The following is a 13,548-nucleotide window of genomic DNA, read 5'->3' as shown; positions in this document are numbered from 1 at the left end:
CTGAGAGTTAAAGTCTTTACTTGGAGAATAGGTCGGCAGCAGGACAGGTAATCACAAGGAAACAGGAACACAAAGGCTGGAAGCAGGAGTCAAAACCATAGACAACAATGAACTGGCAGGGAACAAAGACATGACTACAGGTATAAATACACAAGGAACTAATCAGGAGACAGCACAGCTGGTGAGGAGGCAGGAGTAGATATTGGAAGGAAAACACTAGAGAGGACAAAGAGCAGATAAGGTGGAGATCAAAGGAGCTAAACAATAACGAGACTAACGTGTCTTAATGGTAAAACCATATTTGCAAAACTCTAGCACACTGACATGTGCACTTGATTCAGCTCAGCAGTACTGCCCTAACCTTAACCCAGGACAGTGGCGGTGCTTGGGTGGGCAGCCAGAGTCCTGAGGACAATGACTGAGATGCTCTGGCAGGTGACCAGGGAGGAGACACTTTGGAATATTGCCAGGGTGCTGTAGACGGAGGCAGCAGAGGTGCTTGGGTGGGCGCACAGAACATAGATGACCATGTGGCAGTGGTGGGGTGGTCGACCAGAGTGTCGGTGACCATGAACATGGCCTTTGGTTGGTCAACCTGATTGAAGGGCAAACTGGACAGAGGCCCTGTGATGGAGGGAACAGAAACCCGGCAAACAGGAACTTGGGGGGCTCCTCTGGAGTTACAGGAGGCATTGCTGTGGATACTCTGGAGACGGAGCAGTTAGGATCGGAAGAGGTGGGGCTGCTGACAGGTAGGTAGGACCACTAAATTTCAGGCTTATGGGGAACCGGACCCCACAGGGAAACAGGAACTGGACATCTCTGACAGACAGGAATGCTCAAGTTCATGCAGATGGGGACAGAACCTCTCAGGAGAACAAGAGCCAGGAAGTGAGGACACCTAGGTGCTAGGCAGAAGTGACTCAGGAAGCCAGGCTGTTGAGGTCAGAAAGGAAACCATAGGCTGAGCTATTGGTGTATGGGAGACAGAAGAAGGCGGGTCTGGATCAGTTGGCAGGGAAACAGGAAACGGTATAGACTGGAGGGTTCAAGCAGGGAAGCAGGTAGTTGGACTGCTGCGGGTGTTGCAGCTCAGGGTCTGGAGACTGCAGCAGCAGAAGAATAGAGGTTGGCAGTGACTGCAGCAGCTGAGGCACAGGTGGCAGAGGCTGCAGCAGTGAAGGCTGAGATGGGTCCAGAGAGAGTTCAGGTGGCTGAAAAGCTGGGCACATGAAGAGCCGCAGTTGAGGGTCAGGAGCAGAAGACGGCTTCAGCAGAAGGCTAGAGTGTTAATGCTGCTGGAGCAGTAACTGCAGACTGGGAGGTGGCCGGCCAAATTGCAGCCGTAGACTGGTTCGACACAGGTGAGACATGAGCAGCTGATTGATGTAATGCAAACCAAGCAGGTGCAGCAGGTTGGGGTTTCTGCAGCTGGGCTGAGACCTCTGACTGGAGAGGTGTCTGCTGAGCTGGGGCTGCTGGCTGAGGCAATGGAACTGAGGCTGTAGGCTAGAATTGTGGAAGCAGGGCTGGAGCTGCAGACTGAAGTAGAGACAGAAAGTCAATGCAGCAGGCTTCAGCATGTCTGGCTGGAGAGATGCAGCAGACAGTGACGTGGAGGCTACAGCATGAGGCAACTCTAGTGGCTGCTTGGTAAGTGCTGGAGACCAGCAGGAGCTGGCTAGAGCTGCTCTAGTCTAGATTGGCATAGTAGCCACACTAGCCGAGGTGACTCTACGGTAATGGTAACTGTGCGTAAGAGTCTGCCTGGAGAGACATAGACCTCTCAGTGGCAGATGGGTTACCAGAAATGAGTTAGAGGCTGGAGGTACAGGAGGATGGTAGGGATGGGAGTGGTGACAGCCAGGGGAAACAGGACTGAACAGACGGCTGTGGGGATACAGGTGGTGCAGGCTGGACAGACAGGAAACCAATATGGACAGGCGTGGCGGCCCTGGATTCAAGAGCTGATGCAGGCTTGTGAACAGGCTGGGAGGCTCATATGCTTGGAAGCTGGGTGGAAGACAGCCTTGAAGGAAGGCTGACAGACAGACAGGTTTGGGAGACTCATACTAAATAGTCTCTCAGCAGAGGGCCATGAAATGTTTAGCCAGTGCACGATTCTTGTTATGAGCAGGCCAGAAAAACTTCAGAATCAGAAAAAAAAAAACAGGTCGCTGATTCGAGTCCACTGGGTCCATGTCTGGCCAATTCTCTCTGTCATGGAGAGAGCACGCAAGTGGACCCAAATGTAGACTTTAAAATCCCAGCCTTGCTGAGATTTTACTTGGAGAGCAGGTCTGCAGGAGCACAGGTAATCATAAGGAAACAGGAACAAACAACAGGCTGGAAGCAGGGGTCAAAACAATAGACAGCAACGAACTAGCAGGGAACAAAGACAAGACAAAGGTATGAATACACAAGAAACTAATCATTAAGACAGGACACAGCTGGTGAGGAGTCAGGGACAGATATTGGAGGGAAAACACTGAACACACTGGATACAGAGCAGATAAGGTGGAAGCCAAAGGAACTAAACTAACAAGGCATGGGTGATAACAATAATGAGACTAAATAGCATGGGGAAAGAGCAAGAGTGAAACCAAGAGACAGAGAGAAAGAGAAAATAGCAAAAACAGAGACAGTCAGGGCTAAAAACAGAAAGACAAGCAGGAGTGTAACACAAGGGAACTTACTCAGTCACTTTCCTTGCCCACCTTTTCCAAACTAGTCCAGGGATACATGTGACACACTAAATTTACTAAAAACACATAATAGAGCACTGCACTGTACTGTATTATCTGGGCTTTTGCTTTAGGCTTTCTGCTCACTGATTACACATGCTGCGTATTCCTCACTGACTACATGAGTAAAAGGTTTATATATCAACATCAATATGCTTAAACACCCTGTGGCAGAATCCCATCCCATTCCATAATCAATACAGGGGCATGATACTAAACCATCAAATAACCATACCAGTGGCAGTGCAATAAACTCCTGCAAGTAGAGGAACGGAAAACCGCAGAGACAATATACCATTAGAAATGAAAGGAGGTAATCAAAAATAAACAAATAAATAAATAAATAAATAAATAAAATGAAAATCACAACCCTATGAACCAAAGCAAAGTGAGGCTGGCTAAAGAAAACAGCAGAACCAAAGTGTAGAAAGGCAGTGTGTGTGGGATGGCCTGTGAAAATAGTCACCTCAGTGTTGTGTGATGCGACAGTAGCACGCTGGCTATCAGTGAATTTGAAGCTACCCACTGGCACACATGATTTAGGATGTCCAGCCTGAAGTAGCATAGCTTAGTCTGTCCACCAGCTGAATCAGTTATTTAGTCATTTTTACAGGCAGATAAATATTTGCTATATTATAGGCCAAGTCAACTCAGTTTTTTATAAAGCACATTTCATACAGTAGATTGGAAGTGCTTCACATAAACAAAATATACAAACAGGCTCAGCATCAAAAAGATGCAAGAAAAATACAGATCTACAGTGACGTGGAGGAGCATTCAAGTAGATGTGTTTTGTATGGTTTTGGCAGTCCTTTAGGTTACTGCTACTGACTGTGATTACACTGTTGTTTTTGTGGTTACAATGTAATTTATTATTAAACATGAAGTAACAAAAATTAGGACAGCCTGTTAACAATGCATTGTCCCTTTTCCATTCTAATTCTACCCAGAAGACTCTGTTACATCATCAGCTGTTGCCTGGGTTGTAAGGACTGTTTCTCACTCTACTGGAACGCACAATCTTTTGAAGCACAGCTTGTTGTCCTACTTTTTTTCTGTAAACTAAGTAAATAAAGCATAATGTGAGTTGTGCATATCAAATATTGCACTAGTGGCAAAAAGCGTTTCTACTTTGGTGGCATCTTATACAGGACACTTTGGAGCACCTTTGAAAATGGAGGTACAGTAGAAGAGATGGTGGTAATTTTGATGGATATTTGTACATAAAGTTGCACTGCTTATTTGTTTTATTGATGTTTGTTTGTTGTTGGTTTGAAGCTGCACTAAGCAAGTTTGCTCACTGGTAGCTTCAAATCACAGCGAGAGGTTTGAAAACTGAACTTGAAGATGCAAAACTAATGCAATGTGATATAAAGTAAAGTGCAGACATGCTCAGCAAAACAGCCGGTCTGTCCTGCTTCATACCAAAGGATGGCAAAGGGACAAGAGTCAAAGTCTGGATTTCAGTCTTAAGTTTTCATTTCTTAGTTTCTATAAGTGGAGAAGTTTCTAATTTTGTGATTTAGGCTGATAAGACACTTTTAATATGTATTTTTACATAAAAATCTTGCCTAGTGCACCTTTAAATATCCAAAAATTGTGTTATATGCCTTTGTTTACTGTCCTTTGTGCCATGCCTTTATGTTACAATCACCAACAATGCAGCATCTGTCCTCCAGAATCACTGTGTTGGAGAAAGTCCATTCTTTGCCAAAACTCGAGGGGTCCTAGTACCTGTGAAAGACAATGAGAGTCACACACAGCATTATCCAGGTAATTTGGACGGAAAACTGGCTCAGGATTTCAGATGCAATTTAGCCAGAGAAAGGGAACAGGACAAGACTAAAGATCAAAAGGTAAATGTCAAACACAATCCTTTTTATTTTACCAAATTCACCAAAACCACTGCAGTCAATCCCTTTACCCTTTATGATTATGCACTAGATTTTATAACAGATCACATGGTGACTGATGCAACCTGATCTCTCTCAGGAGCAGGACATACCATTTCAGGATGTTTATGCGAACATCCAAACCAAGACCGTACAAATGACTGAACGCAATGCCTTCGGGGGAACATATCACACCACAGTGCTGCTGAAGAAGTTGGTATCTTTTTTTACTGATAAAACAAAATAAGTCTTTATCCAGTATGTTGCGTAATATGTATGGGTATTATACACCGAGAACACTGAGGCCCGATCTGGTGACAGCACTTTCCAACTAAGAGCATAATACTGGGCTCCACTGCTGGTGATGGTTTCTGGCCGTTTTTGGATTGGGTTTGACAAGAGATGATGACTATCGAGTGGTGGGCTACAGCGGGGGCGAGTTAGTGGCTGTCGGCTCCAGAGAGAGAGTGGTGCGTTTGATGGACGTCTCCAGCTCCAAGGAAGTGGGTCCCCTGATCCGAGGGCACGCTGGCAGCATCCGGGCTCTGCTTCTCTGCGAAGAGAGAAACCTGCTGATCACTGCCAGCTATGATCTCAGCATCAGGTAGAAACCGACAGGAAACTGGCACAGGGCAACACAATTAGTTACTGCAAACAGCACGTTCTGAACATAGTATTTATTTTATTTTTACACTGCTGGGAACACATACAGAGGATACTTTTTGTGCAGCATGCGCTTGTTAAAATGGAAGCTTACTGTCTTGGCTCAGATAAAGTTGCCTATTTTATGCTTGTTCCTCTGTATCTGTAGGTGTTGGAATTTGAAAACAGGAGCATCCATGATGGTGCTGCGTGGCCACATGGACACAATTAACTGCCTGGACTTGCATGCCAACACACTTGTCTCAGGAGCTAATGACTGTAAAGTCAAAGGTTAGTTAGTGTTCTGCACGACACCAGAGCCGAATGGTCTAAAGTTAATTCAGTGCAGTCTAGAAATATACATCATTTTCACCATAACTTATTCCTAGCAAAGGACAGTTCATCTTATTTTCATATGTATTAATATTAACGTAGTCTTGCACTGCTAATCAAAGCTGTAACATGAATGTGTGATCTTAAAGGGACACTTAGTAATGTATCACTTTATTTGACCTCTATTAGGTAATTGTAGCAACATAGTTACATCAATAATAAGTAATTACATTAATAAGCACTAAAATGTTCCCTCTAAAGGGCTATCAGAGATCCCATGAATTGGCAGGCAATATATTTTAAGTAATATACTGTAATCCATAATAGTATGATGTCATCACTATAATGACACCCTGGTGATGTACACGCTGAGTCAGTAACACTGATCAGCACCCATTACGGTCATCTGCTGCTTAGAGAGGGGAAATCTTGCCCATTGCTCATTTAATGAGATATGCTCTCTGTTACTGTATATTTTGTGTCACATCAACAGTATGGGATCTTGCAACAGGGAAGTGCTTTGAAAATCTGAGGTTCAAACATCACAGCCCAGTCTGGTGTGTTAAAACTGACGCAACACTGTTACTGAGCAGCTGTGCCAAAGGCCTGGTCAAGATGTGGGACACCAAGACTGCTTCGTTGCTGAAAGTGAGACAAATTCAACAGAGAGACAAATTCTCTTCCTACTCGAATACAACAGAACATTCTGCGTCTGTTTTTTTATGGAGCAATTCATAGTAAATCTCCATAGGCTGACTGTATGGGAACTTTTTTCTATGAGCAATAAAACAACAATGTGCAATAAGTCTGAATCCAAAATCCCATTTCTATCCCACAGGTTATTAATGCCCACCAGAGTGCAGTGAAGTGCCTGTTCTTTGATAGCTATCATATTGTGACAGGGGACTCTGATGGCAAGGTCATGGCATGGAGCACCAACGTTAACGTCAAAGGCTGCCTAATGACCTTCCACCACCCAAGGTACCTACAGCAATAGGACATTGATAATCTTCACTCATTCCTCACAGAGCCAAGTCTAGAGCAGTTGTGGCGTTGCCAGAAATTAGTGTGGTCAGAAAATTTCTGCTTATGTGGGAGAGCTAAATTTTTAATGCTCACAGTGCCCACGAGGCGTGATTTCTGCATAGCGTTCAACACTGGTGTAGCATACAAATGCCCAGTTGAGACAAGGTTGCACCCAGTGAAAATGTAAAATACAAGTCAACTGACCAGCATTTTTTATACACACACACACACACACACACATACATTCATATATATATATATATATATATATATATATATATACTTTATGTAGAGTACTATGTGTGCAAATCCACAGAAGCCAAAACTGAATTATACTGGTGTTCAGCCAAACACAGTAACATGCCACATCAAGTGAGAACAGATAGCGTTGATTAATCCTTCAGTGCATTTTATGTAGGCCTTTGTTTATTGACCAGTTTCAAACCTTTTATGTTTTTCTATATGGTTTAATTTACTCATAAGAGTGTCCTCTAATTTAAGAACAATTTTCTAGGACACTGACTTAAACTGGATTTCTTCCTCGTGGTTGTGTGCCTACCCAAACCAGTCAAGTTCCACCTGTAGAATCTAATGCAGTTCACTGCCACAGCTCTGCCATAAATTTTGCTGTTTAAGAAAGTTTATCATTTCAGTTTTTGTTGGCCTTGTGGAGAATGTCTAAATTTAATTCTATGTTTCTTATTGAGGTTGTAGATCGCAGAGGTTTTGTATTGGACAACATTATATTGAGAGGTGTTTCTAATTTTTGTCCTTCCCATTTATATGGATAAGGGGGACAGAATATTAGAAACACCTCTCAGTAAAATGCAGTCCAGTACAACAACACCACTAATTATGAGCTCAATGCCGAACATATAACTGCATAAACACCTCTATTACTGTGCTAAAAAAAAAAAAAAAATCTGAGCATTATAGGCATCATAAAAGTAAAACAGAAAAGTTGGATTGGATTGGATTAGATTGTGCAGGTGGACCTAATGAAGTGGCTGCTAAATGTATTTTTAGTGAAGACTGACAGAATTTAATGAAATGCATTATAAAACTGGTTGTTGTTTTTTTTTTTGTTTGTTTGTTTGTTTGTTTTGGTGAATTGACGTTATCACTATAATGAGCTTGTGGTGGGACTACCAGAGGAACAGGAGGCCCCCTGTCCTGGTTGTCTTCAAGGGAGAGGAATTCTGAGTTATGATGTTGAATAATGGCCAGTGAAGATGACTTTTGACCTTTTGGATGCAAAATGTCATGACTTCATCATTTCATCCTAATTGACATTTGTGTGAGACTTTGTCATAATTAGCAAAGTTGAGTTATGGCAAAAAAATGTGAAGTTGCAGTTGCCGTGATCTTTGCCCTCTGACTACCAAAATCCAAGTGGACATGTGCCAAATTTGAAGAAACTAACTAGAGATATCGGACCAACAATCCACAAATATATGGCTATCTATCTATCTCTCTATAGAGATAGATAGATATATAGGGTTAGGGTGATTCTATATCAAATTAATCTATTTGATACATTGTCATCTATTAGAAACCTGAAAAGTGGGATGTTTTCCTTTGCTACAGGGAGGTGCGCTCAGTGATGCTCAGTGACCTCTGTGTGATCACTGGCTGTATGGATGAAAGGATCCGCATCTTCAGCTTCCTCAGAGGTCACTGTGTGACAGCTATCAATGTAGAAAGTCCCATCTTGTCCATTCACATTGATAAAAACAGGTACAGTATTTACAACTGCAGACTTCTACCAGTGCCCCTTGTTGCGTGTGTATATGGAGGTGGGAGTTCTAGGCCGAGGCTCCTGTTGTAGGAACACTCATAGGGTTATTCCTCTTGTTTTTTTGCCAGTCAACATCAACATCAAAGAAGGTGGAGAGCCACCTTCTTTGTCCATGTGTCATTGTGAGAGCACTTAGCTTACAGGCATCTTTTTGGTGCACTGGGAGCCATAAATATCAGCAATCTCTTTGTTTGTAATTGTCTGTTTGCAAATTCAATATTCAATTTGATAAAACACTTGCCACATTTCACTTAAAATCAGTCTTCTCCCTCCCAGGATGATGGTGAACACTCGAGCCAGTGTCCTGCTCTACCAGTTTGACTTGCTTGCAAACTGGGACACCTCTCTGACCAACGAGCCTACATCCCAGGAGGAGAAAGGCCAAACTGGAACACCAAAGTTTAACCACATGGCACAGGCAGGTCCATCCATCCTAAAGGTCTGCTGCAGAAAAGTTAAGAAACCAAAGAAGAGAGCAAATACGCCCCATCATGTTGGCCCCTTGTCAGCCATCACTGCATTGCCAGCCCAAGGTGAGAAACACCACAGCTACTGGCCTGAATGTTAAAATCTATAACATCTATCTATAACAGCGGTGTGTGTACATCCAGAGGAAGTGGTAGGAAGGTGAACTTACCAGCATTTGATGTTTACTTCCCCCATCCCTTTGGTGTAAAGAGAAGGTCAATACTAGCAGTAAAATTCTGCTGCACTGGCCTCTAAGGTTTAAAACTTTCAGGCATGTTGTATTAACTCTTGCTTCACCCAGTCAGTGATGTAGCAGCAGGCATTTTGCCATTGACAGCTGCTAAAAATACCTGCTGCCACATCACTGATTGGGTGTGGCCAGAGGTGCCTGAAAGTTTCAATCCCTAGTGGGCAGTGCAGCAGAAATGTTCAGCCTTGTGAGATTTCGTGCAAGTTATTCTATAAAGCGTCACACCCTGGCTGCGTTGCTATGCTATATGCCATTAATTGATGCCATGTAACATGATTTATGGATTTTTTTCAGTTACCTCTCACTGCTATTAGGAGCTTCTGTAATGAAAAGTTTTCTAGTGGAGCTTTGAGACCACTAGACATGCTATACGGTTTGGAGACATGTTGGCAGTCACCATGTGTGATGTAAAGAATCTGGTGCTGGTTATGGTGCTGCTTGTACATCTAATCTATAGGCACTGTAAATTTTATAGGAAAAAAATCTGTGCCATAAATGAAGTATAAACTCGCATTTCACTGATTCTTGGGAATTTGGATAAAACAGGTTTTAATTTTGGAAAAAAAAAAGTGCGTTAAATTACAAAATCTGAAGGTATATCATTATAGGCCAAGTTCTTGACTGTTCAGCAATGTACCGGTGCAACCTCCTCATTTTGTATTTTTTTCATAAAATAGGTTTTTCCAGTTATTAGGCTACTTTGTTTTTGTCAACACCGTCACCGTAATGTTTTTTTTTTAATTTGAAAAACATATTTTTGTATTAAAGAGACTATTACTTTAATAATTCATCAGCACCAAAGAAACATATTGTAAGCATATTCATTTAAAACAAATATAACTGCCTCTGACGGTGGTGACACTAATCTGACGGTGGTGACAGTCGCCTCATTAAAACATACATTTCCAAAATTTATACCACTCAAGTCAATGGCTTCTTGCTTAACAACTTTATTTAACTATTTGGTACAAAAAATAACAATCCTGAGCACTGTTATAAGCATTTTTCAGACTTCAGTCATCACCGTCACCGTGACGGTGGTGACGTCTGACGGTGGTGACAAAAACCTACTCTTTCACATGATAAGCATGAGTTGTTCACATTAGCCAGCTTGTTTCCCCCCTGTTGCTACCTGCATCAGACCTCTTCTTAAAAAGTATACATTTATTCCATAATCTAATTTAATATTTTTTATACAGAAGTGACGGTGTTGACAATTTATGGTTGTGACAGTAGCAGTGTCCAAAAATATGAAGAGATTTAAGAGAAAATAGAAAACTTCCAGGAGCCTGAGCGGTCTTGAAGCATGCAGTAGAGCTGAAGCTTTGAAAAGGGCTCCTCAGGAATGTAATTGACCTTGTAGTTTTTTTATTATTTTTTTTTAAATATATATCTGAAGGTGGTGACGAATATCTGGGACACATTTTGAGCAACCACAAAATAATAGTAAATATTGTTCAAAACCCATCGTTTGTAGTTTTTAATACATATTATGATGTACTCTTTCATGTGATAAAGATATTATTCAATGAAATTATTACTTTTTGTTGTTTTAATCAAGTTGAAATGATGATCTCCTATCCGAGGACAACTGGTTTTGTAGGCCATGGGCCAACATATAATCATTAAATTAATACAAATTAAAAATAAACCTATAAAAGAACCTTACAAATGTGCAAAGGACCCCCTGATTATGCCCTTGATTCTTTTTATTCATTAAAATGTTGTAAATTTCCAGCAGAAATAGCATTTTTTCTTAGTGGGACATGATTTATCCAAATTCTCAAGAATCAGTGATTTGGTTTGCCCGAGATGCATTGCCAAATTTAATTAGCAGCCCCATGTCTCTGCTCCCCTGCGCAGCTGGAAAATACTATGTGACCACCAAGGTAGAGATGACACACAGTGACAGAGCAGTGCAGGAGCGACTGTTGAAGAATAAGGCTCTGCCACCTGAAGCCTCTCTCCTCAAGAGTTTCTCTCAGGCTCCTCAACCTCCAGCTACCCAGGACAAGCACCTAAAGCAGCCACTGTTTGGTTCCATAAAGAAAAAGTCAGAGACCCCAAAACTTCCAGCCCTCCAAGACAAATATTCAATGACCCCTGCCTCTTTACTGCAAAAGCAGTGCTACAAGACACAGGAGTTTCCATCAATGAATGAAAAGCTCTCAGCAGCTCAGCAGGTCCTCTCTGAAAATACCAAGTCCCATGTACCACTTTTGTCCAAATCTGTGGATCTCAACTTGAGACCATCCCTCATTAACAGAGGTGTACTTTCCACCAGTCACCCGTCTACTTTGATGCAGCTTGCAGCCAGGGATAACTACAAAAATTACCCAGCCTGTTCCACGGGAAAACTACTGCCATTTCGGAAAGTAGGCCCATTAACCACAACTGCTATGGTGGAACCACAGGCACCTGAACGCATGTTCATGAAAGCATTATGTAAGCACCCAGGGCGGCATGTGCGCTTTGCCATGCCCAGTCCACCTGCAGCCCAGGACAGTGACACGGAAATACTCAGGGAACAAACAGACTTCTGGCTCCTGACAGACACACAGCTGAAGGAATATGTCAGAGTTTTGAGTAGCAGCAGCTCCGACAGACAGGACAAGAGATCTAAGACAGCAGAAAATAGACAACGGATCAGGAGGATGAAGCTCAAAGGTTTGCTGACTGGTGATTACACCAAAAAGGACCAGGTGTGTACTCCTGAATGGGGACATGACACCTACATCTGACACAGATGTGCTCTCGCACACTAATGCACACAGGTGTTTTCCACAAAGACCCAATGTGCTGTGAGTGAAGCGATTCTATTGATTTGCAAAGAAATAAACAGGTTTTCCTCAAAAACATTAGATTCCCAAGAATTTTGGAGTCTGAAATCTACCCACTTTCTTCATTTCACTGTGGCAAACAGAGGGGAAAGTTTTAATTAATATTATGACTGACTATGAATATTAAACATGCATAAATTGAGCTAAACACAACAGGTGGGGACGCGCTCCAATTGATATACCAATTGTGCTTGTGCTTTTTAGGTGTTCAGGGGTTGAAGGTGATGAAGTGAGTGACACAACATGCCAGAGCATTGTTGCAACCAAAAGAATCAATGAACAAAATAATTAACAAAATCATTTCTGCATGGTGAGACTGTATGTTGTGTCTCTATACCACCTAAAGGATGCACCATATACCGTAATTCCCCAAAGCACTGTACATGACAGAAGGCGTTACATATGTATGAGCAAAACAAACACATATAGAGATGAGTATTGTAAATGTTTTTTTTTTTTTTTTTTTTAGCAGTTCTACACATATATTTTGTAATTCTGAGTCTAAAAAGCACCCCATTGCTTATTTCAGATAAAATGGCACTTACGCAGAATTCTGCCATGGGTATGCCATCTAAGCAAAATGAGATGATAATACAAAGTGCCAATGTGAAAATCTCTCATTTTTTAAAATAGCAATAACTGCTGCAGTGGATATCAATATTGCAGTAGAAGTGTGAAAAAAAAAAAACAACTTTCATTTACAGGGGTAAAGGCACTAAAACCAGAACAACACTGTGCACTAAAAGCTTTTTCTTGAAGGGAGAGATGTTGCTGGCATTCTTCCTACCATATTCATCAAAGGTTTAATATCAACTGCCCCCTCTGGTACTGCAGAAAATGTGTTGAGAGACTCCAGTGACTGTTGTATCATTCCTGGTTGCAATGGTGGAGGATTAAATAAAAGAGCTTGCCAGGTTTGGTGCGACAGAGATGTAACTTGACATGCGTAGCAGTATATTTAATGGTTAGTGCTTGCTCATCTTTGGCAACCCTGAAAAATGGATGATCAACAAACCCTGGAGGAACATGTTACGGTCTGAGATCTACAGAAATCAGCTGTTTGGTGGCGAGAATGACTGGATACTTGACATGGAGCTTATTTATTTGACTACAGTATGCTGTAATATGTAGTTTAGAGGGAATATCCAGAAAGGTAGGGTGTATGAAAAGAGTGGGAATATTGTTGTTTTAAGTGATTGCAGCATCTAGTTATCTAGGATAAAACGATCACCTGTTTAATTTTGGAGGCAGGGTTTTCCTCCTTGCTAACCTATTGCTTGGTGGATTATGCTGAAATAAAGACTACTTAGGGATAGGAGATAAGTACTGGAAATAGAGCTGAGAGCTAAAAAATCTCATGGTTTCCAAAGTTTTTTAAGTTTGTCGTAGGCTAAAGCTGTTATGCGTTTTAATATTATACTTTCCATAGTAGCAAGTTGTCCCTTAAATAGTAAAAATGGTTGGCTGAAATGCATCAGTCATTCGTCAATAATGTCAGACGTACGGAAGACATCATTATGACACATGCTAATCCCAGAAGATTCAGTGCCTGGTG

General features: G+C 41.8%; 1 protein-coding gene across 1 annotated transcript; it reads left to right on the top strand.

Moving 5' to 3' along the window:
- The first annotated feature begins 3,918 nt into the window (after positions 1–3,918).
- Positions 3,919–11,894, top strand: LOC115370518 (F-box/WD repeat-containing protein 10-like). The gene is made up of 10 exons (XM_030067544.1): positions 3,919–3,924; positions 4,424–4,600; positions 4,737–4,849; positions 5,037–5,240; positions 5,448–5,569; positions 6,105–6,259; positions 6,450–6,592; positions 8,225–8,374; positions 8,712–8,968; positions 11,017–11,894. The coding sequence occupies exons 1-10, from the start codon at positions 3,919–3,921 to the stop codon at positions 11,892–11,894; spliced, it is 2,205 nt and encodes a 734-aa protein (XP_029923404.1).
- Positions 11,895–13,548: the final 1,654 nt, after the last annotated feature.

Source organism: Myripristis murdjan, chromosome 13, assembly GCF_902150065.1.
Source record: "Myripristis murdjan chromosome 13, fMyrMur1.1, whole genome shotgun sequence".
NCBI classification, from domain to species: Eukaryota; Metazoa; Chordata; class Actinopteri; order Holocentriformes; family Holocentridae; genus Myripristis; species Myripristis murdjan.
This window is presented reverse-complemented; position numbering and strand designations above follow the sequence as displayed.

What these genes read in the sequence shown, in the direction of transcription:
- LOC115370518 (XM_030067544.1), top strand. An exon ending in AGCTATGATCTCAGCATCAG is followed by an intron (nt 5,241 to 5,447) that starts GTAGAAACCGAC and finishes CTGTATCTGTAG; the next exon opens with GTGTTGGAATTTGAAAACAG. An exon ending in TAATGACTGTAAAGTCAAAG is followed by an intron (nt 5,570 to 6,104) that starts GTTAGTTAGTGT and finishes TCACATCAACAG; the next exon opens with TATGGGATCTTGCAACAGGG.